The sequence below is a fragment of the Callionymus lyra genome, chromosome 9 (assembly GCF_982586985.1).
Source record: "Callionymus lyra chromosome 9, fCalLyr1.hap1.1, whole genome shotgun sequence".
Taxonomy (NCBI): Eukaryota; Metazoa; Chordata; class Actinopteri; order Syngnathiformes; family Callionymidae; genus Callionymus; species Callionymus lyra.
Window position 1 is genome coordinate 399,815 of NC_141826.1, and position 25,614 is coordinate 425,428.

Sequence of the window (25,614 nt, forward strand, 5' to 3'; positions counted from 1 at the left end):
ACACACACACACACACACAGTTAATAGAAGAAGTAGGACACGCTACATACTGCTTCAAAGATTTCTCTGCACCTGTGACAGGAACAAGTCCTTCACATTGTGTGTGTTGTTGTGTATGCAGCTATGAAGGTCAAGTGTGGGTAAATCCTGCGGGAGTTACAAGATGTCTGTGGTCCACAACTGCCTCCTCTGATTGGTTTGAAATAATAAAGGGTGATGGTCGAGGAATGTGAGACCTCACTAAAGATTCTTTAGATTGGACCTCAAATAATAAATATGTTGAAAAATCCTGCTCAGCCGCCCACTCAGTACACCCATTACAAACCATAGAAGAGCAGCGCAGCCAAAAAAATGTTTTATTCTTAAATGATATCTATAATTATTTATTTTTTCCAAGATAATTGAAAACCTTACAGAATTTAAAAATAACACCATGTTTCAATGTATTAGAAATTGTTTAAATGAACTTCCCTTCCTGAAAAAAGAAATAGTAGATAATAAACAAAAATCTGATTTACTGGCCTCAAACCTCAGTGGAGGATTTTGTCCACATATGTGCCACATTAAAGGGCACAAAATGCCCTTTTAGGTTCAGTCTGGTGTGCCTGCACTGAAGGTGGGTTGTTTCGTTTGCTGGTGAGAATTTAAATTCACAATTAACTGAGAAGCTGAAAAAAATAATGGTTTACTTAAAAGAATACTGATCTTGGTTAATAGGTCCTTCAGCAAATATTCATGTATACAATTCAATTAAGAATTAAACAACCTATACATTTTAATGACCACAATTTAATGACCAAAAGATTTTGCACATTTTCCTCCTTAAGGATCTACTCCTCTCCTCAATTGCTGTTAAGTGGTTCTTTTTACCTGAATCCAGATGACTTGTCTTAGGGGAGAGCCTGATTAAAGGACTTGAATTCAACCTTAAACTTTGGGCAGTTTTCCTCCAGGGTGTCCCTTATGACCCTGGTATTCCAAGATCAATTGACTCAAGATGCCACCAAAGCTGTTAGGACAAATTAAGTTTCAACTATAATAAGGGTCCTGTGACATTGGATAGTTAACAGAAGGTGTGCCATTTCAGTACTTCTCAAGTTCAGTAAAGAAACATAAAACATAAAATGTTTAACCTGCTGCCTGAATATCCTCAGATAAACCCCCCTAAAATGTTTCAGATGTATGAGGAAAAGCTGTTACAACTAATACAACTAAGGCTCCTTGCAGTAGTTCAGGGAGCTAACAAGAAAAAAACACGAGTCAAGCTGCTGAAAAATCCATATATTTCTCGAGAGAACAAACTACTAGAAAATGGGAAGAAAGGAACAGACACGTGACAGAGCAGTGCAACTGGATAATTAGCTCAAAGGGACACAATAAGGTTACTGAAGGACTCCCAAATGTAAGCTTCCATTATGTGCTGATATCTTGAATAAATTACGCCAACTTTTGAGAAAAATCAAAAATTGAATGGACCATTTAGATTTTATGCATGTATGTCCTGCACTAGAAGTAACTTTTGCTCTGTTTGAAAATGTATATACAGTGGTATGAAAAAGTTTGGGCACCCCTGTACATTTTCATGATTTTCCTTTATAAATCATTGTTTGTTTGGATAAAAAAATCCAGTTAAATATATCGTATAGGAGAAAAACACAGTGATATTTGAGAAGTGAAATAAAGTTTACATGATTTACAGAAAGTGTGCAATAATTATTTAAACAAAATTAGGCATAAGGTTAGGTCATAAATGTTCTGTTGCCACCAAGTACTGTAGATAAATATCTCGCTTTCAAAATTGGCTCTACACTTTGACTGTCCTGAGAAGTGGCACATGCGCAGACTCCCACTAAAACAATTCGGGTGAAATTGTTTGAAAGAAGGATACCATCAGGAGAGGGAGAGAAGTTATTTTTATAACCACATAAAGTACACAAAAACACATTTCGGTATTTATATTTTTCTTTCACTGCAGGAGAAACGACAAGCATATTAGGTGGTATAGATTTTAAGATTTAGACGCTGATATTCTTCTTTCACATTTCTTCATCAAATTAATCCAAGCATGCACTGACTCGTGCAAGCGCAGTCAGAAGTGTGTTGTGTAAAACAGCTGTTGTGGGCGTCACTGTCTTAGGTTTTGTTTTTTTGTTTTCTTCTTGACTTGGGTGGAACTGGAGGGCTTGCATGAAGATGTTCTAATATGATCTTTGTGCTCCACCTGTTTCTTTATTTTGAATATTTCCAGGAGAATGTTGGCTGTCTATCAAATTATCTTTTTTCCTAAATTTTACTCATTAAGGGGTGGTCTTGGGTGCCAAAGTTAGAGCAGTTGAGAACCACTGATAGGTACTCCATGCAGTAAATGTATATTAACTGACTTTTCTTAACACAGACAGACAAGCAGCTTTTTCTCTATCCTCCATCCTAAATGAGCTGGGGACACATTACACATCATAATGGGTGATATGATGAAAATGTGGTCCCATTGTGCTCTTGCTCTGCTTCCTCAGTCTTCTCCACAGCAGCCGGCCCCCCCGCCAGCAGCAGCAGATGTATCCAGAATACTCCACTGAGCTGTTTTGCTGAGCCATGACAATCTCACCATAAACAGTGTATCTTCAGATAACCTTCAGACACAAACACTTAGCCGGACAAACTTTTACCACACTGCAGCAACAATATAATTAATTTGATCTAAGATTAGGTAACGGAATTTGGGTGCCAATTTTAGCATCAACTCTCCCTTCGATCAGCACTCACCTTTAAACCTATGTAACTTACTGCCTGATAGCGCGTCCTGTCATCAGCCTTAGCAGTCCATGCATTTCCAGATTGACCCTTCTCTAAAGACTAGAATAGGAGTGAACAATGACATTTCCAGTCTTTTATGTGGCAATTTACAATTAAAAAAAAAAAATGTTGGAGTTTTGAAGAGGTAAACAAAAAAAAATGTTGGAGTTTTGAAGAGGTAAAAAAAAATAAAAAATGTTGGAGTTTTGAAGAGGTAAAAAAAAAAAAAAAATGTTGGAGTTTTGAAGAGGTAAAAAAAAAAATTAAAAAAAATGTTGGAGTTTTGAAGAGGTAAAAAAAAAAAATGTTGGAGTTTTGAAGAGGTAAAAAAAAAAAAAAATGTTGGAGTTTTGAAGAGGAAAAAAAAATAAATAAAAAATGTTGGAGTTTTGAAGAGGTAAAATTTAAAATTCATCCTGAAAGAATCTGGCAGCCACTGAAGAGTTTTAAGGATCAGAGAAATGTGAGTTCTTCTACCAGAGCGGGTTGGAATTCTTGCTGCAGAGCTTTGTATTAATCAGACAGTCTGACTTCATCCCTCAGTCTTCTCCGCAGGATCTTGTGACCAACTGTGTCAAAGGCTGAAGACAGATCCAAGAGAACCAGTCAACCGACATCATGATGCCACTGGACACTTTCGGTAAGGCTGTCTCCGTAGAGTGATGTTTGTGGAAGCCAGACTGAAACTTCTCGTTTCTTCTCGTGTGTTTTATTTTATTTTTGTTTTTATTTTATCTTATTTTATTTTATTTTATTTTATTTTAATTTTATTTAATTTTGTTAATAGTGTTAAATTTCCAATATTGTAAATAATTTGTATATCTTTAAGATCGTTTTATTTTTTTTATTTTTTATTATCTCTTTTATTTTTTATTTTTTCCTTGCACTTTATTTTTTTTCAACTGTGCTGTTGTAAAAGTGTGTTCCTCTCTGGGGATGAATAAACATTTTCTATTCTATTCTATTCTCATGCCTCTCTGGTCCAGGAACAATGACAGCTGCTCAGACACCACCTGCTCCAAGATCTTGGACAAGAATGGGAGCTTAGAAATAGGCCCTGAAATTACCGAGGTTAGTTGGGTCTAAGCCTGACTTTTTGATTAAAAGCTCCACAATGGCATGCTTAAATGCATTGGTAACCCAGGGGCCAATTACATCAAACACTTTAATAAAGAGCCTACATGGAAGGACATCTGACGAGCAGGAGGAGGGTTTCATCTTGCTCACCAGTGCCGAAAATATCAGCCAGCGTTACAACATTAAAGGACCACAACGTGGTGACAGGCTCAGTGGTTCAGGAGTTCCACACAGAAGGGGAGTGATTTTCTCAATCTCAACAACACCAGCTTCACCGAAGACAGTGGTGATTTGAACAGCAGGACACGCAAGAGAATTTATTGTGTCAAACAACACTTTGGGGTTTTTCTTATTTGTTGTTACCAGTTTCCGTATGTAATCAGATCTGGCAGTTTCCATTATCTCATTGTATGAGGACATCAGATCCCTTCCAGAGACTTCCAGAGATGCTCAGGCTTAAGATAAGATAAGCTGGTCAAACAGCAAAAAAACTGACTGCAGTATCGGCTTAGATAACGCGCCTCTGATACCTAACTTTCAAGGGCTTAGGTTCAGGGGTGAAATCCAGGTTAAAATAAACAAGAGAATGATCACTCAGCTGGAAAGCATGTACAGATACATTAGAAATGTCCAGGCCAAGAGTAAAAACTAAGTCTAAAGTGTGGCCTTTTTGGTTAGTGGGTTCAGAAACATGTTGCTCAAAATTAAAGGCTTCATTCAAAGTTAAAGGTTCTTTAGCAGAGCAAGATGTGATGTCATCAACATGAAGATTAATGTCTCCAATAATAAGAATGGATTCCATTTGAATAATGGAAGATTAAAAACACACTAAAGTCCTTCAAGAACACTGCCGCGGGACCAGGCGGATGGTAGACTGAAACACAATAGAAAGGTCTTGTAAAACCAACCATGATCATCTGAGACTCAAAGGAAGTAAATTCTACTTCCGAATTCTACAGCTTTTAAAAATTATAATTCTCCTACTAATTCTACTACTACTACTACTTCTACTTCTAATTTATTACAAATTCTTCGACTACTTCTTCTATTTCTACTACTAATTCTACTACTGCTTATACTACTTATACTTGTACTAATAATTCTACTACTAGTTTTACTAATTCTACTTATACTTTTACTCCTTATTATACTACGTTTTCTACTCCCACTACTACTTCTAATACAAATTCTACTACTTCATCTGCTTCTACTACAAATTCTACTACTTCTTCTACTTCTACTACAAATTCTACTACATATTTCTTGTTCTTTTTCTTCTTCTCTTTTGGATTCTTTTTTTTTCTTCTGAACCTTTTTCAGTTTATTTCAAGGTCATCACATCAGTCTTTTTCCTTCATGAATTATTTCAACTGTTTACATTTTTACTTTGAATACTAATCCAATACTTTCAAGCATTACAGTTTACAGCTTCAGGAAATTCAGCACTGCATTTCCTTGGGAAATGCAAATTTTCTAGTGAATTCAGCTGAGATTGTAGTGATGCTTGTCAGATATTATGGAACTGGTTTTGGTTTTGATGCTTCCCTTATAAGTAGGTATAAAAGACTACAGTCTAATCAAACTGGATTTAGGAGTAAATAGCAAAACCTACACTCTTACCTGGGTAGTTTGGTGAAAGAAAATAAGGGGATGTTGTCAGTGTACTTAATATGATACTGCTGGTGCCAAGATCATTTTTTTAGAATGAACACTGTTGTGTTTCATGTTTAATGGACTTTAGAAGGAATGCTGCAAATGATTTTGATTAGAAGACACCTTAAGCTTCCTGGCCTGATTGCTTCAAAGACTGTAATCCATTCCCTGTCTCTATTGAGGCAGTCACTGTATAAATGGAGATACTGGAAATAGCAATTTACTCTCTGAGGACCTTGTGAGGGACCCATGGACATGATACAGATGTAGGTCGGAACAGTACAGGCATCTGGGTTGATGAAAAAAAGATTTTTCCTCCTCTTAAGAGATCTCAAAGTGATGCTGAACATAAAAAGAAACGCATTCCCCTGAGACCAGGACAGAATCGGGTGATTGAGAAATGTGTGTGTGAGAGTGTCAGGACACTGGGCAGGAAACTCAAATTCAGAGGCAGGGAACATGATTAAAGAATCGACTACTTTATTAATAAAAAGGCAATCAACAAGAGCTGGCACAAGCCAATAATTAAAACGCACAAAAACAGGTAACCAGAACTGAAATGAAATATTTTTACACGTACCATTAATTCTGTGACGTCACGACAGAGACTGACAGACAAAGGAGTGTTTTAAACACAATCAAGGGGAACAGGGACGTGAGACAAAGACACTGGTGACACAAATCATGGCAATCAGGTCAGGAGCACGAGAGGAAGTTTACAAGACTAAAACACACACATAGGGATTGGGACTTCACAATAAAACCAGAAAGTAAGACAAGAGGGTAGATATGTGACCGGACATGACAAGAGAGTACATATGAGAAATCATCTCAGTATTTAAACACTGGATTGTACCAAAAGGTTCTAAAGAAATCAAACTTTAAACTTACTCCAGGTGTCAGGTTAGGAATATGACTTTGGATGTGCACACAAACAGAAGAAAGATGTTAGAGAGGGTAACATGTAACACAATACTGTATGACAGTTGTATAAGCTGTTTCAATATCACTATCAAATGTAAACATCTGATGCATCGATTTTTCATCGGCCTATCAGAGACAGCATCACTTAGTTGCTCCTTCCCAATGAGTCAATTCAGTTTAGCTCCGTCTATATATTATCTGAAGGGAAATTTGGTGCTGTACTGTTGATGGTGATGATAACATAAATGACACTCTAGCTCAGTCATTTTCAAACATTTCCTTCCTTTTTGAAATTATATAGATTTGTGCAAATCACAAAGCAACTAAGCAAAATGTATTATCAGGTATATTCTTTTTCTCTTGGTTTTTAGTACTGTAATGTCAATACTTCTTGAAAGATCTCAAAATGATAAACAATAAAAGGAATAAGGGAAATAATTAATTTAAATACACCGTTTTGGCACCCTATGTAGGACAACCTGTCCTTCTCAGAAACTCCACTACCAGCCCACATTGACTGAGAAGTAACGTTAAAATATTTCATATCAGACAGTCTGAAGTTATTCCAGACACAAAGGATAAAATCACCTTTCACCGTGTCCACCGCCTGGAAGCGATTAGGAAGGACAACAAACATCCTGACACAGATAAGTTTCAACATTTCAAACACAAAAAAACTGTAGAGAAACAAAGAGTCCAGATGAAAGGATCTATAATAAATTATCAATATCCTGGTGAGATCCAGGCCCCATGCAAGATGCTATTTCAATTCCCTAAACCTTACCTGGTGAAGCAGAAGAGAGCGCAACTGCTGTTGAGACACTTAATATTGATGGTCAATTGTTCTGTAATCGAGAATTAACCTCATAGTTCAATAATCATAACATAAGCAAACATAACACATACTGTAAATAGTAATCACAAGTCTCATAATGCTACCCTGCACAGTCACTACAAAAGGGTTTATTTCCAAAAACTTTAGGTTAAACAAGGGCACCATTGTGTGCTTTTATTTAACCTCTTGCAGCATCAATCAGGAAAAAAAAAGCACAATTAAAGGCATCCCAAAACCAATGTAAGGAAATGACATCTTTACTGTAATCAATCATCTAGATTTAACACACATTTCAAAAAGTCACTTGATTAACTGAGAATCTTCATTCGTTCTGGCATTCGAAGACGTCTGCGATAGATCTCTCTGCTTGCTAGCGCACGTGTTCACGTAAGTTTGTCTCTGACTTTTGCATAATTCACTAAACGAGCATTTTTCTTAAACTCATCCATGTGTCTGTTCTTCATTCCACCACCACGTACGAGACTGGGGAGGGGTCGGTTCTTCGGAACACAAAATCCCAACAACTTGGTGCCGTGACCCGGATCGAGGGGCTGCACAGGTATTTGGCAGTATAGTTAGGGCTAGTTAATTTTCCGAACAATCACGGTGATGGACAAAGTCTCATTGGTGATTAGTTTAGAGTTAGTTCGACAGGGGTTGAAATAGATGGATGAGTTGAGGGGTCTCCTATCCAGTGTGTTTGGAAGCTAATTGAGCGGTCGAGGGGCTCCCGCCATTATGACTTCAACACTTTAGACACGACAAGCTGGTAAGAGTCTAGTTCCACGTAGCATAGTGTGTCTCTCTGACCTGTTTTGGTAAAATACTGTTGTCGTCGTATTGTCATGACATATTGTTTTGTTTAAATTGTCTGTGTCTGTATATTTTTATCTTTTGAATATTGTTTTCTCGCCGCAGTACTTGTAAAAAATTGCATTAATTTGTGTGAGATCTCTGACTTTTTGTGACTCAGCTGAGAGTCCGCGTGTGTGTGTCTTTGGACACTATCTCTTGCTGATAAGAACACTGCTGCTTGGCAGACGTTGTCTTTTCAGCTGCTACAAGGCAACTGAGCTCCAAATCCTAGTTTCCTTGTTGGTGGGAGTGGTTTCGCTTGGAGGTTGAACTTTTAAGACTTCCTTCTTTTCCTCACCGACCCTCCCATTGTATTCATGTCTTCTCTAACACACATTCTTACGTCATTTTGAATTCTATTCACTATTGGGTTTGATATAATTATCTTTTCTCTTTATAAAGTAACATTCTTTGTTGACTTTTACTATTAATCCTGTTTCTTAATTGAGGTATATATGAATATATACAGTTAATTACTGGTATAATTGGTTTAAGAAGAAAAACAAAACAACTCACATTTAATTGTTCTCCTTTTTCTGCTGTGTTCAATAACAATAACACAATTAACATTGATGGTTGGCACACTGTTTTATGTATTAATGATCTTGACCATCCTCTCTTCCTATTTCACATTGTCAATTGATCAACTCACAATTGGTCACATTGCGTGTAACTTTTTTTCACTTCCGCTTCCGGTGAGCCTTTGATCGGCTGCTTGAACGTAAGCTCCTGCAATAATTGCCAAAAACAGTTGTTTTAACGACTACTTGTCCGGATATTATGCTCATATCACTAAAGATATGTCTCAAGCATCTCGGATCTATGATCGTGATGCTCTTTTCAACATCAGAGAGTCGATGGAGGATTATAACCGCGACCGTTATCAACGTCCGGTGAATATGTTTCCGGCTCCGCTTCTCATCGACTCGGACTCTGTGGAATATCGTTTGATCTCTCGGGTACCGGGCGATTTCCACAAGCGATCGAGTCGGTCTGGAGTTCAGGTCAGGATGAGACGAGCAGTCGGGATCGCTCGGAACAACTCTGACGTCATCGGACGTCATCGATGTTTGATCGACATTCCTCTAGCTGCAGAGCATGACGACACATCAGCGCTGCCGTCTGTCCAGACCTCAACGAAAGGTGGTAAGATTTTTTCATTTCCTCTCTTTAATTCGGCTTTTACAACCGAGTTGAACTTCAGAGACAGCTGGTACCCACGTGACCGCTGTTCGCTTCAAAAGCACCCGGCTCTGCGCGCCTGTCAGTGACGCGGCGTCGTCAGTGACGTCTTCGGTGCTGAATGTGGGACTTTTTAATGTTCGCTCCATTACTAATAAATCTTTTATTCTTAATGATCTTTTCACAAGAGTTAATTTGGATTTATTATGTCTTTCTGGGACTTGGCAGAGAGAGGAAGAGTTTATTCATCTGAACGAGCTCTGTCCAGTAGGGGGCGCTGTCCTGGGGAAGCCTCGCCTCTCTGGTCGTGGAGGAGGTCTTTCTATTGTTTTTAGGGAGAGTTTTTCTTGCAAAGGGATTCAGACACAGGAATTCACTTATTTTGAATCTCAGATGATCTTGGTTGGTTCTACAAGACCTTTCTATTGTGTGTCAATCTACCGTCCGCCTGGTCCTGCGGCGATGTTCTTGAAAGACTTTAGTGACTTCTTATCTTCCATTATTCAAATGGAATCTGTCCTTATTCTTGGAGACTTTAATCTTCATGTTGATGACGTCACATCTTGTTCTGCTAAAGAACTTTTAACTTTAACAGAAGTCTTTAATTTTGAGCAACATGTTTCTGAACCCACTCATCAAAAAGGCCACATTTTAGACTTAGTTTTTACTCTTGGCCTGGACATTTCTAATGTATCTGTACATGATGTCCATCTGAGTGATCATTCTCTTGTCTTGTTTAACCTGGACTTCATCCCTGAACCTAAGCCTTTGAAAGTTAGGTCTCAGAGGCGTGTCATCTCAGCCGATACTGCAGTCAGTTTTTCTGCTATGTTTGACCATCTTTCCTTTGATGACTGCCCAGACGTGGACAGTTTGATTCACTGTTTCACTGATCATTGTGTTGAAATACTGGATCAAGTGGCACCTGTTAAATCGAACAAAAAAACAGTGCCCTTGGACAAATGAAGAGTCTGAAGAGACTTTGTCGAAAGACTGAGCGTCTCAGGAAGTCCACTAAACTTGAGGTGCATAGACTTCACCTCAGGGATCTGATGACTTCTTACAATGAGATGGTAGAAACTGCTAGATCTGATTACATCAGAAAACTGGTAGCAGCAAATAAGAAAAACCCAAAAGTTTTGTTTGACATGATTAATTCTCTCGTGTCTCCTGCTCCTCAAATCACGCCTGTCTTCTGTGAAGCTGACAGCAATGCATTGTTGAGATTTTTCATTGACAAAATTAAATTGATCAAAGAGAAAATCTCTCCCCCTATGTTTGGAACTCCTACTGTCTCTGAGCCCCTGTCCTCCTCTTGGTCCTCCTTCACTGCTGTATCATATTGGGTGATATTTCGGCACTAGTGAACAAGATTAAACCCTCCTCTTGCTCAGATGACGTCCTTCCTTGTAGGCTTTTTATCAAAGTATTTGATGTAATTGGCCCCTGGGTTACCAATATGGTGAACCTCTCCCTTTCCACAGGGGTTTTTCCCAATGCATTTAAACATGCCATTGTGGAGCCTCTGCTCAAAAAACCAGGCTTAGACCCAACTGACCTCAGTAATTTCAGGCCTATTTCTAAGCTCCCTTTCTTGTCCAAGATCTTGGAGAAGGTGGTGTCTGAGCAGCTGTCTTTGTTCCTGGATCAGAGCGACATCCATGAGAAGTTTCAGTCTGGCTTCCGTAAACATCACTCTACGGAGACAGCTTTATTGAAAGTGTCCAGTGACATCATGATGTCGGCTGACTCTGGTAAATTCACTGTTCTGGTTCTCTTGGATCTGTCCTCAGCCTTTGACACAGTTGATCACCAGATCCTGCTGAGAAGACTGAGGGATGAAGTGGGACTGTCTGGGTCTGTGTTAGAATGGTTCTCATCTTACCTTTCTGGGTGCAGTTTTAGTGTATCTGCCAATCAAATGAGGTCTGAATCGGCAGATCTGTTGTGTGGAGTCCCTCAAGGTTCTGTTCTGGGTCCTTTATTGTTTTTGCTGTACTTGATTCCCCTCGGTAAAATCATTCAGAGATTTCCAGATGTTTCTTATCACATTTTTGCTGATGACATCCAGCTCTACTGCTCTTTTGACCCAACTGAGCCCCAGAGGCTGAACAGCTTAGTCAATTGTTTGCTAGAAATCAAACAATGGCTGAGTGAAAACACTTTACAGCTAAATGTGGACAAAACTGAAACTCTGGTGATTGCTCCTGATGATAAGGTTCCACGGTTGAGTCAGTACTTGGGTGACTTAGATCAGTCTGTCAAACTGAGCATGAGAAACCTGGGTGTTGTATTTGATAAAGACATGTCTCTTGTTCAACATTGCAGAAAACTGACCAGAAACTGTTTCCTTCAACTGAGAAAAATCTCTAAACTTAGGAAAATGTTGTCGGAACATGATCTGGAGCTTGTAATCCATGCGTTTGTTTCTTCTCGTCTGGACTATTGTAACAGTTTGTTTTCATGTCTTAACAAGAAGGAGCTGTCTCGTCTGCAGTTGATTCAGAACTCTGCAGCGAGAATTCTGACCCGCTCAAGTAGAAGAACTCACATCTCTTCGGTCCTTAAAACTCTTCACTGGCTTCCAGTTTCTTTCAGGATCAACTTTAAAATTCTGGTTCTTACTTTCAGAGCTGTTCATGGTCAGGCTCCTCCTTACATCACTGATCTGATCCAGCCTTACACCCCAGCTCGGGCTCTGAGGTCTGTGGATCAGAATCTACTCATGGTTCCAGGCACACGGCTCAGGACCAGAGGAGAGAAATCTTTTCAGGCTGTTGCTCCTAAGCTTTGGAACGATCTTCCTCTCTCTTTGCGCTTGATGGAGTCTACTGACTCCTTTAAGAAACATCTTAAGACATTTCTCTTTGTTCAGGCTTTTCAGAATCAGAATCAGAATCAGAAAACCTTTATTAGTCCCGCAAGGGGAAATTCGGTTTAACAACAGCAAGAGAAATAAAAACACCCAGAAATAAAAACGAGAAAGAAAATCTAAATAGAATAAAAGATAAATCTGCGCTATATATACACAATCATATTTACATAAATAACAAGAGGTGCAGTTAAATAGTTATCTTGGTGTGTTCTTGTTGTGGAGTCTGATGGCAGCAGGGAGGAAAGACCTGCGGTACCTCTCCCTCACACACCGGGGATGGAGCATCCTATCACTGATGGAGCTCCTCAATGCCCTCAGTGTGTGCTGGAGAGGGTGAGACAAGTTCCTCCTCATGGAGCCCAGCTTGCTCCGCATCCTCTCTCCAGTCACTTCCTCCACAGGATCCAGGGGGCGCCCTAGGACGTAACCGGCCTTCTTAATAAGACTGTCCAGTTTAGCCCTATCCTTTGCTGTCATGCTGCTCCCCCAGCAGCCCACACTGTTGAAGATGGCAGAGGCCACTACTGAGTCATAGAATGACTTCAGGAGTGGCCCCCGGACACCAAACGACCTCAACCTCCGGAGCAGGTAGATTCTACTCCGCCCCTTTTTATAAAGAGCAGCAGTGTTATCCACCCAGTCCAGGCGGTTGTTGAGGTGAACACCCAGGAACTTGTAAGTCGTGACAATCTCAATGTCCTGTCCCTGGATGTTCAGTGGTGAGGGGGAGATGGAGGGACACCGCCGGAAATCCACAATCAACTCCTTAGTTTTGCTGGAGTTGATCTGAAGGTGGTTTTCCAGGCACCAGTCAACAAAGTCCTGGACAAGTCCCCGGTACGGCCCGTCATCCCCGTCCCTAATGAGGCCGACGATGGCGGAGTCGTCCGAGAACTTCTGCAGGTGACTGGTGGGAGACAGGTGTTGGAAGTCTGCAGTGTACAGTGAAAAGAGGAACGGTGCTAACACTGTTCCCTGGGGGACCCCTACACTGCACAGTCCTCGAAACACCATCCCGGGTCCTCACGAACTGTGGACGGTTGGTGAGGTAGTCCACAATCCAGTCCGTGAGGTGAGTGTCCGCTCCAGACAGCTCCAGCTTGTCCCTCAGGATGTTTGACCTGATGGTATTGAAAGCACTGCTTAGATCCAGGAAAAGGATCCTCACAGTGCTTCCAGGCGACTCCAGGTGAGAAAGTGCTCGGTGGAGAAGGAAGATGATGGCGTCCTCCACGCCGATGTCAGGTTGGTAGGCAAACTGCAACGGATCCATGGAGGAGCGCACCAGAGGACTCAGGTAACTAAGGACCAGCCGCTCCAGAGCCTTCATAAGGTGGGATGTCAAGGCCACAGGTCTGTAGCAGCTGGGATCCTTAGGGTGCTGAATCTTCGGCACCGGTACCACACAGGACGTCTTCCACAGTAGTGGAACTCTTCCCAGGGTCAAGCTCATGTTGAACAGAAGTCCAACAATTTCACTTAACTGGTCAGAGCACGTCCTGAGTACTTTGCCACCGATGCCGTCTGGTCCAGGGGCCTTTGTTGTCTTGGTTCTCCTAAGCTGATTTCTCACCTGGAGAGGTGTGAGGGACAGGCTGGGGTGGGGGGGCATTGTCCCCTGTGGAGTCAGCGGGGGGGCTGAAACAATACAAGCTCGGGGGAGAGGAGAAGGTAAGTGTAGAGGTGAGAATGGTGGAAGAGCAGGGGGGGAAGCCGACACCTCAAACCTTGAAAAATAACTGTTTAAGTTGTCGGCCCAATTTTTATCCCCCGCTGCTACAGAGAGCCTGGTCTGATGTCCGGATATGGATTTCAAACCTCTCCAGACATCTCTGGTGTTGTTGTTGGCCAGACTCTCTTCCATCCTCCTCCTGTACCTCCCCTTTCCCTCCCTGATCTTTCTTCTCAGCTCCTTCTGGACTGCCATCAGATCCTCTTTGTTTTTGTTTCCTGACCTAAAGACTCTCTTCTTCTCCTTTAAGAGAGCCTTTATATCAGGATTAATCCAGGGTTTGTTGTTGGAGAAGCATCGTACAGTTCTGGTTGGTACAATGCTCTCCACACAGAAGTTTATGTAGTCCGTGACACATGAAGTTAGTCCGTCAATATCCTCCTTGTGGGACTCACTGAAGATGCTCCAGTCCGTGGTCTCAAAGCAGACCTGCAGAGCTTCCTCAGCTTCTTCAGACCACTTCTTGACTGAGCGAGTCACTGCTGGTTGCCTGCTCACAAGTGGCTTGTAAACAGGTAGGAGATGGACCAGACAGTGGTCAGCTCGTCCCAAAGGAGGAAGGAATGATAAATAAGCGTCTTTAGTGTTCGCATAAAAAAGGTCCAGTGTGTTATTGTCTCTGGTGGCACAAGTGACGTACTGCGTGAATTTGGGCAGACAGGAGGAAAGAGATGCGTGATTAAAATCACCGGATATGATAAAGAGGGCCTGAGGGCTCTGAGTCTGTAACCCGTTCACTACTCCAGTGATGACGTCACATGCTGCCTCCGCGCTCGCCGACGGTGGAATGTACACAAGCACCGCGACAACATGTGAAAACTCCCATGGCAAGTAGAAGGGTCTCAGACTCAGCGCCAAAAGTTCAATGTCAGGACAGCAGTGTTGATCCTTTAAAGTGACGTGCCTGGGAAGGCACCACTTCTCATTGACGAACACTGCCAGTCCTCCGCCCTTTCTCTTCCCGCTCATCTCCGTCCGGTCCGCGCGTAATAAGCAGAATCCATCCAGCGCAGCAATCGCGTCCGTGTGGTTCTGGTTCAGCCACGTCTCTGTGAGCATCAGCATGCTGCACCGTCGATATTCCGGGTCGAACCTGGTCGCCGCCGCGAGTTCGTCCATCTTGTTTGGCAGAGATCTCACGTTGCCCATGACGACGGACGGCAGCGCCGGTCGATAAGCTCTCCTCAGCTCCCGGCGTTTAACTCCGGCGCGGCATCCCCGTCTCCGCTTCATAATATCCCGGGGGATGATGGGTCGCTCCTCCGGCCGCACCGCGGAGAAACGCAGCGCCAGCAGCTGATCCCGACTGTAGACGATGGCCATTACGCGCGCAGGACGCCCGTTGCGCACCAGAAAAGGCGATGAAAAACTTTCCTTTTTCACTGAAAGTTTCCAATTTTTATAGAAAACTGTCCGCGAGTCTTAAAGAGACAGTATGATGAAAAGAAAAGTTTGAAAAGACAGAGGCAAACCTCAGAAAAAAGTAATAAACCCAAAAAACACTCGGAGCTGCTGTTAAAGTCGCCGTCCTGTCGGTGCAATCTTGAATTTCTCGAACTCCTGTGTTGTTCTCAGTATTATCTTGATCTTTAAAGTATGTACTTTTTTGAGTATTGTTTTGATTGTTTAAGCGCTTTGTGACCCTGGTCTCGAAAAGCGCTATATAAATAAATATTACTTACTTACTTACTTACTTTTGGTGTTTCGTCTAGCTAATACTGCTTATCTGAAACAATTGTGTCATTGACTGCTTGCACATGAGTACGTTTGTTGATATCTAGTTCCTGTTTTCTCTTCTTCTACTCTCAATTTCTGATCTTTGGTGTTGTATTTGCTATGCTGCCCCCTGCTGGTTTTCTCTTTGCTTGATTCTTAATTGACTTTTGTTCTGACTCAATTGGTGTAATTATTTAATTAGTAATTAATTGAATCAATTGCAGTTTATTCTGTTTTCTTAATTTTTCAATTATTACTTTAAATTACATTTTATTATTTTAACAATACGTTAAATTTACTACTGTTTTATTATTTTTAGAAAATTAGGGATTGGATTTTTATTTTTTTAATTATTGGAGGAATATTTAGTTATATGTTGTATTTGGTCTTTAGACGGTCACTTTTATTCCTCTTTGTCAATTGTGCTATATATATGTGTAACCCCTTCAAATCGTTCGCGCTTCAAACGGAGGAAGTCCACACAATCCAGGCTTGCAGATCTCTTTACTGTTGAAACAGACAAACATGAAGTGATGCTCTTGACGCACACACAGCTCCTGCACCTCATACGTCTTGAGTCCAGTAGTCAAGAGAGAGAACTACTACAATTGATCGTATAGTGGATTTGTTGTTACGAATTCTGTCAAGCCTGATTTTCCTTTTTTATAACCAAACATATAAAATATAACAAAATTACAATACATACATATTTTACAAATAAACACAGGCTCTTTAAATAATGAATAAATAAAATCAACATTACACATACCTGTTGAAACAGACAAACATGAAGTGATGCTCTTGACGCACACACAGCTCCTGCACCTCTAAAAAACACACACACACTCAATGAAGTACACACCCACATGGCTAAAACGTTAGCACGCGCATGCTAACAGTTTAGCGATCTTTCTATATGACGATAAAACGCGTCAAAAGACAAGTGACACACAAACGGAACGTTTCTTAAACAAGTAATGGTTAGTAGCCATTCGTGTGTGTAGTAAACACCACAACAAAACAAAAACACAAACTTGAACGAACACCACGAGTGGAGCTGAAAGTTTCACACACCATACGTCTTGAGTCCAGTAGTCAAGAGAGAGAACTACTGGACTTCCGCCAAAAAGCAGAGCATTGACCTTCAAAATAAAAGCTCGCAAACAAAACAAATAGAGCCAGAACTTAATATAAAAAGTAATAAACACACAAAGTGAAAACAAAATACAAACACTACTAAACAGAACAACAATTTGGACGAACTTCAATCTATACCAAAACATACTTGTTACATATGCAACTAATTAGGAAGTTAAATAAATAATGAAAAATAAATAATAAGTTGTTAATTGACAATTGTTTTGACTTGAATAATTTTAATTAATTAGTATACATTTGATTAGATCTAATTGTATTAATTATTTTCAAATTCTTCCATTTAATTTTATTGTTTTTATTATTGATATCTTAATTTACTATTTGTTTTATTTTTATTATTATCTCGGATTTTATAATATTTGAATTAGTTAATTAAGGTTTTGGTTCTTAATTTAGATTTTTAGATTCTTCCTCTTTCATATTTTCATTTAATTGTTTATTATGGTAATTTCTTCTTTACCTATTATTATTATTATTATTATTAATAATTATTAATATTATTATTCATTTGTGCTATTCATTTATTGACCTTCTCTTTTTAAGACAAAAGTAACTATTACTACAGGTGACAAGTTAAGGCTCCTGACAGGGAAGAAAAATAAGAAATGTTACTCTGTTTTTTAATTTAATGGTAAATCTTATGAGTAGGTTACTCACATCAATGATTTCTGAGAATTCATAATAAATAAAATAGTTACACAAAAAGCTCTCATTTAGCTAATTAAAGACTTGAAAGAGCTTCTCTAAAAATAGAGAATTGATGATAGTTCTAGGGTCCTATCATAGCTCCCTATTGGCCACTGGCTGGAGTGCATGGGTGTGGCAGGAGAAGAGGACGAGGGTATGGAAACAAACAAAGAATTTTGGTCAACAATGGCGCATTTTTGGCTTTTAGTCCAGGAACTTTGGATCAGTTACCTATTGGTGACACCTACGATTGAAGGAATTTTTCTGAGTTGAACAAACAAGAACTCAACCTCAACAACTCTCCACCAAGAATGAACTTCTGTGAGGGAGGCAGCTGTACTGGTTCAACGTGATTGAACATCTGATTTCCCTGATCTTGAAAATACTTTTGAGACTTCATTCCTATGATCCACCTTTGGACCCCCCACACTGCACTATGAACTACATCTGGGATGATGATGTACGTGATTATGACGACAAATGGCACGATCTGGTCGCAAACATGAACTTGACTCTTGTCTGCGGTGACATTTTTGTGGGTCCTGATGGTGAGGCTGCTGAACTAACAAACGAACAAGGTGTTCTCTAGGCTCTCTCTGACACTTCTGTCCCTCGTGTTGCTCTTGCTGTGGTTGCTGGTGGAGAAGCTAGGGCCCTGAGACACATGATTAAGAAATGCAAAGTTGTTTGCGATTTGACGAAAAAAGCATAGAAATATAGCCTGTTAGAGACATGATATCAGGTCATAAGACACTAATTGAAAACTTGTGTGGTCAACTGATGCAGAATTTTATTTAAACTAATTAAAAGTGACTCTGTCTAGAGCTGCTGACTTGTCACCTCCAGACTATACTATAGAGACTAGACTAGACTATACTAAACCACCCCATCTTGATGCGAATGAAATTTATGATATTTTTCTTTGGTAATTAGACTAAAATAGTGAAAATATTTTTAAAAATAGAGACTAAAATACTGTAGGAGGAAAGGTCAAAGAAAAAATAATAGATTAAAAGATAAATTAAAAGGAACACTGAGAAAAATAAATATGACATTCTTCTCTCTAGTTGAATAAACCAAACAACTATAGACTAAAAGGAAATCTCCTTGACGTGAATATTAATTAAAGAAAACAAGTTAAGATAAGCAAAAGAGTAATCTAGAATAGATATTGTATTTCTGTTGTGGGTAAATAATCAAAGAGATCTGACTGACACCTGATCTAATTAACTTTTACATTCATAAAACACATTTGAACTCACACAACACTCTCAGACATTCACATAGATATTACAAATAACATACTGAGCTCAGAGATAAACAAACACATGATGTCTTAAATTTTAAATTGAATAAGATAAAAAAGTGTCTCTGCTACAACCTGCTCCCTGTGTGTGTGTGAGAATGAAAGAATTCCCTCGAACCCCCGCCTCTGTTTCTCTCTTCTCAATGAAGTCAAAACATACTGATAATTTGAACTCTCTGCTAACTTCAAGGTTTATTCAAATAAAACACATGACAAACTTTAACAGACATCCACATATCTACAAAGTTTGGAATACACAACTCATGACACACACACAATATCCTGATCACCACCTGAATAGATTCATAACTGACCTCATAACTTCTGATCATTCTTATCCTGTTAGAGGTGGTGATCTGAGAAGCCCTCCAGTGAGGGAGAAATAAGAAGCCACTGTCCACTGCAGACTTAAATATATCATAGAAGGTGAACAAGAAACATGAGCCAACATGAGTAAAGCTAAAAACTTGACTAGCATACTTTTAAATATATGTATGAACAAATGTAGTTTTAGGAAACTACTCTTTGGACATGTGGTGAGATAGTTAAGATGTTTAAATTACCAAACACAAGAAATCTTGATTTGAGATAAATACAACTTCCCTCAAACTAATAAGACTTGCTAAAAGAAGGAACATATTGGTATTATATATTTATATATATATATATTTAAAAGGACAATCAAATGGGCTGGAAATTGTCCAAACATTAGAAACTTAAAAATTAAATTGATTAATTAAAAAAGTTAAATAAGAAATGGAAATATGTTTCTAAAGCTGCTTCTAACGACCTATCAGAAATAAATAAAATAAATGATGCCTTCAAAAAAGAAAATAGAAAATAATCGATTTAGAAACTACAGAATCATATCAGTCTCTAAATTACCTTTGTTAAAGATAAATGTACCTTAAATCTAAGTTAACCAATAAAAAAAGAACTAGAGCAAGAGATTGATGGAAAATAAACAAGTTGAATTCTAAATTGAAAACATATGGACTTGCAAGTGTAATTTATTGAAGGAATTAAATTATACAAGCATTGAAAATTACTAGTCTTCATCCACATGACAAAATTATTTGATTGAAGTCTTAAAAGGTGTTAACCTAAAATAAATACCAAATTAATACTAGAGTTTAACAGTTCTTTGGGGAACTTCAAAATAAAGATAATAAATTGGTTGTTACGATAAGACACTTAAAATAAAATTGAATTGAATTGGTTAATAATGGAAAATAACGTTAACAATTTTAGTGGAGTTCTATATCTAACAAATGAGAAGAAAATAAAATAATGAATCATTATAATTATAAAATCAATTGAATATATTTTATAGAGTATATTTTTACTTTTTACTTTTTTAGTTTTTTAAATTTTTTTTTACTATTCATAAATTAAGTCTTAGTTAGTCTTTTATTAATTGGTTAAACTTAGGTCCAGAAATCCAACAATAGAAATGCTAATATAGAAAAAACAAAATTGAATAAATAAACGACTGCAGAATAGTTTGCACATAGTCACTTTTTTCTATTTGATATTATCCATTTACTTTAGCAATAGACTTTCAAACCAAATCTAAGGAAATAATAATGATTCAACTTAGAATATCTTTCTGTAGCCAATCATGTCATATAATTGAATAAATGTATTCATAAATAAATTTAGGAGAGTTAATACGAAAGTTATGTATGTAACTACGGTTCTATGAGTCCCGGATGACCGCCAGAGGCGGTGCTTCAAGCACTGAATGTATCCATCTCGCGCATGCGCAGTTCGAGTTTAATACCAACAAAGTCACCTGTGACCCCTGATGACCCCGGAAGGGGTATGTCTTCCGGTGACATCAGAGGATCTGTTCCTGCAGAATCTTCTCGCGAAAACACAAGGATTCTGAGTGACAGAACGCTCTGGCGGTCATCCGGGACTCATAGAACCGTAGTTACATACGTAACTTTCGTTCTATTTCGTCCCTACTGACCGCCAGAGGCGGTGCTTCAAGCACTGGATGACCCATAACAACAAGGTCACAAAGAATCCCAGTACATACAAGAGAAAACAGAGTCGGGCAACAGGACCACACCTAATGGATGAGGAGTGGCGACGTTCACCCGATAGAACCTGAAAAAAGTGCTTGGTGAGGCCCATGATGCTGCCTCACAGATGTCCTCCAGGGGTGACCCGCGTAGGGCTGCCCATGACGTAGACATCGCTCTGGTAGAGTGGCACCTCACCCCGAATGGCAGTGGGTGACCACTTCCTTTATATGTGTGGGTAATAACATCCACGATCCAGTGAGACAGTCGCTGTTTGGAAAGAGCACAGCCTTTCCTGGGGCCACCATAGCAAATGAAGAGCTGGTCCGACCGTCTTATACTTGCGGTTGCAGCTACATAGGTTCTTAGAGCCCGCACAGGGCACAGCAGTCCCAACCTGTCTTCCCCTTCCGGGGGAATAAATTGTGCCACTTGAAAGGGACGGTTGAGGTTCGATAATGACAGAACCTTTGGGAGAAAAGCCATATTTGGCCAGAGGGTAACCCCTGAGCCGTCTGAGCTCCACCGCAGACATGACTCACTCACAGACAGGGCATGTAGTTCCCCAACACGCTTCACTGAAGCAATGGCAAGGAGAAAAGCAGTCTTAGCAGAAACCCACTTCAGCTCTGCCTGAGCCAGGGGTTCAAAGTGAGGCAGATACAAAGTGTCGAGAAATCCCATGCTGGGGCACGCTGTGTGTGTGGGGGGTGTAATCGCCACACGCCCTATAGAAAGAGGGACACCAGTCTGTGGGACCCCACTGTGTTATCATCTACCGGAACATGTCGAGAGGAAATGGCTGCTGCGTATACTCTCAGTGTAGCAGGAGACCGGCCACTGTCCAATAGTGACTGGAGGAACTCCAGAATCTTTGGGACTGAACAGTGCACAGGGTCCTCACCCCTGTCTGAACACCATGCAGTAAACAGTTGCCACCTATTTGCATACTGCAGCCGTGTAGAAGGCGCCCTGGCGTTTAGTATAGTGTCGCAGACAGCATCTGAACACTGCGTCAGAAGCGGGTTGGGCCCTGCAGCGGCCAGACCCATAGATGCAGGCGAAGAGGGTCGGGATGCCAAATCTGGCCCTCTAGCTGAGACAGGAGATCCTTCCTGTCGGGGAGGCGCCATGGTGAGCTGCGGCAGAGCCTGCGCAGCAGTGGAAACCATGTTCTCCCTGGCCAGAAGGGGGCTACCAACAGCAGCCTGTGGCCCTGCTGGAGGACCCTCTGTAGTGTTGAGAATATCAGAGGGATTGGGGGAAAAGCATAGAGTAGACCTTCTGGCCAGTCGTGCGCAAGAGCATCCTGGCCCAGAGGACTGCTTTCCTCTTTCAGGGAGAACCAGAGGGGGCAATGGGTCGACTCCCCTGTGGCAAACAGATCTACCTCTGCTCTGCCGAATTTGTTCCAGATATTGAGCACCACCTCTGGATGAAGCCGCCACTGCCCCAATGGGGGCTTGCCCTGAGAGAGAAGGTCTGCGGCCTGATTCCGGTCCCCGGGCAAATACATTGCTCTCAGGCTGGCCAGGCGTGGAGCCGCCCACAGCAGGAGGTCCCGAGATGCTTGCAACAGCTGTGCAGACCTGGTGCCCCCCTGGTGGTTTATATGCGATACAGTCGACACATTGTCTGACCGCACAATCACATGTCGCCCTCTCAGGAAGGGAAGAAAGTACTGCAGGGCCATATACACAGCTCGTAGCTCTAGAACATTGATGTGCTCCGAGCAGTCTCGAGCAGACCACAGCCCCTGGGCTGTACGGTTTTGCCACACTGCACCCCACCCTGAGAGGGAGGCGTCTGTTGTGATGGCCTCTCGGCGGAATGCAACCGAACCCATCTGCACGCCCTGGAGGAGAAAACGTCTCTCTCCACGGAGCCACAGCAAGGAGGCAACGGTGTGAGACCTTGAGTCTCCTGTGCAGGTGCCACCTGACATCCAAATGAAAGTTGTTCAGCCACCTCTGAAGGGGGCGTAGCGACAACAGCCCCAAAGGGACCACGGTGGCGGCAGCCGTCAGTTTGCCTAGGAGTCGTAGGAACTCCACGTAATGCAACCACATGCCCCTGCAAAAGAGGGGAAGGAGGCGGAGGATGTCGTCCACCCGCTGTGGTGAAGGCCAGGCCTTCATCGAGACTGTATCGAGAGTCATCCCGAGAAAAATTGTGCTCTGTGAGGGAACTAGGCAACTCTTTGTAGAGTTCACCCTGAGACTTAGTCGAGACACATGGGAAAGAAGGCTTGTGGTGTCCAGGGTCGCCCGAGACCGGGACGAAGCACAGATGAGCCAATCGTCTAGGTAGGGCAGGATCTTCATGCCCTGCGACAGGGGCGAAAGGGCTGCCATCACAACCCTGGTAAATACCCGCGGCGAAAGGGAGAGGCCGAACGGGAGCACCCTGAACTGAAAATGACGTCCCTGAAAGGCGAACCTCAGGAACTGTCTGTGGTGTTGTGCTATGGGCACATGAAAGTAAGCGTCCTTCAGGTCAATTGAAGTAAACCACTCCTGCCTGGAAACAGTGCGCAGAACCTCTGCAGGGCTGAGCATGTGGAATCTCAAGACCTTCAGGAACTTGTTGAGTCCCCTCAAGTCGAGGATAGGGCGGAGTCCGCCATCTTTCTTTGTAACCAGAAAGTAAGTCGAGTAGACCCCTCCTGGTTGTAACAGGGGATCTATCTGCTCGATTGCACCCTTGTCCAGGAGGACGGACAACTCCTGGGTGAGGGTTTGGGTTTTTTCCGGGTCGCGTATGATGGTCATCTTGACCCGGCCAATGGTTGGGGGCCGGCGTCGGAACTGAAGTTTGTACCCGTTGGTCAAGGTGGAGAGCACCCAAGGATCCCGGGTGGAAGCAGCCCAATAGCTGAGCTGCTGTTGGGAAAAACAGCTGACGGCCGACCCCAATGCCTCAGCGCCGGGTCCCCCGGCCTCGAAAGGCTCTGGAGGAGGAGCAGGATCACCCAACTCTCTTTCACCAGTCCCAGAATTGAAGGCCAGGAAGAAGGATCTCATTTGATCAACTTCCTCCGTTAATTGGTCCACCTTGGAAGCAAGACCGGACTCTCTAACCTTCTTCCTAGTAATGGGGCCTCTAGTCTCAGCCGCCCACCGTTTAGAGCGGCGGGATTGAGCTGGAGTCTGACGCTGGGCTGAGGTTAACTGCTCAGGCAACGAAACGAGGCCCAACAGTTGCTCTACCTCAGCAAGTCTGGCAGCCCTTATTCCCCGGGGCATGAAGCTGCAGTTCATACAGGGATCTTCTGAAAGACCTTCCCTCAGATGCTCGAGACCAAGGCATGAGGGACACATATCATGGCCATCTTCAGGCTGCAGAGAAGCCATACAGACTGAGCAGGAGTGGCCGCCAAGCATGTAGCAACGGGCGAAAGGCCACACAGAGAAAAAACAACAAACCCTGGGAGCGGGAGCGAAAACACAGCCTTTACCAAAGAGTGTTACACATATGACATAGAAGTATTACAAACGCTGGGAGCGGGAGCGAAAGCACAGCCTTCACCAACGAGTGTTTACACATATGAGAGAAGTATTACAAACGCTGGGAGTGGGAGCGAAAACACAGCCTTCACCAACGAGTGTTACACATATGCGATAAGAAGTAGCACAAATGCTGGGAGAGGAAGCGAATACGCAGTCGTCACCAACAAATATAAAAGAATCCACTTCAGTAGCTGAAAAGGCAGCAGTACAAATGTTGGAAGAGGGAGCGAAAACACTGCCGTGACCAACAAATGTAAAAAATAACCAAAAGAGTACAATAGGTTGCACCGGCACTCAAGGGTAGCTGTATGTCAGCGGTATAAATGTTGGGAGAGGGAGCAAAAACACTTCCGTCACCAAGATAAATCAAAATACAACCAATGGCGAGTACAACAGGTTGTACTGATATTCAATGATATATAAATAAAGAATACAATGTCGGGAGAGGGAGCGAACCCACTTCGTCACCGAAAGAAATCAAAATACAACCAATGGCGAGTACAACAGGTTGTACTGATATTCAATGATATATAAATAAAAATTACAATGTCGGGAGAGGGAGCGAACCCACTTCGTCACCGAAAGAAATCAAAATACAACCAATGGTGAGTACAACAGGTTGTACTGATATTCAATGAAAAGAAAATTGGTACTTAGCCAAACAAAGACGATCTCTCGGAAGTGTCCACGGCGAGCCGCTACAACTTCTCCACGTCAAAAGTTCGTTGCAGTCTCTGGAGGGCGAAAGTTTCGCAGCTCCGACAGAAGTCGCGTGACTACCACCAACGAAAGAGCTAGTCCTTGAGCTAGCTCGGTGACATGCTACTTGCGCAGCGAGAAGATGAAAAGGAACAGATCCTCTGATGTCACCGGAAGATATACCCCTTCCGGGGTCATCAGGGGTCACAGGTGACTTTGTTGGTATTAAACTCGAACTGCGCATGCGCGAGATGGATACATTCAGTGCTTGAAGCACCGCCTCTGGCGGTCAGTAGGGACGAAATAGAACGAAGAGTTTTATGATTAATTAAATGATTTGACGATAGATTGGAATATAAAGTTTGTCAAGAAAACATATTTTAAATACAAATAAATAAGGTTGTTTATTTGTCCCTCAGGGGGAGGACTTAGATAGATACTTAGCTGGATAATTGGTTTGTTACATGTTTGGTGATTGTTGTTGCACGGTTCTGCCGATCAACACTGCTGAAGGGAGCTTCGTCCAGATTGCATTCAATTAGTTTAAATTGTTCATGTAGACAACAGCTCGAGAATAAGGTAC

The 25,614-nt window shown here is 41.6% G+C and overlaps 1 protein-coding gene across 1 annotated transcript in view; it reads right to left on the minus strand.

The window, feature by feature from the left end:
- Window positions 1-25,614, minus strand: part of LOC148071390 (uncharacterized) — a 74,321-nt gene that overhangs the window by 687 nt on the left and 48,020 nt on the right. Inside the window, exon 2 of the mRNA XM_087799645.1 lies at window positions 14,831-15,477. Within this exon, the coding sequence (XP_087655771.1) occupies window positions 14,831-15,249 (419 nt within the window). The 5' untranslated portion in view covers window positions 15,250-15,477. The remainder of the gene's footprint in view (window positions 1-14,830; window positions 15,478-25,614) is intronic.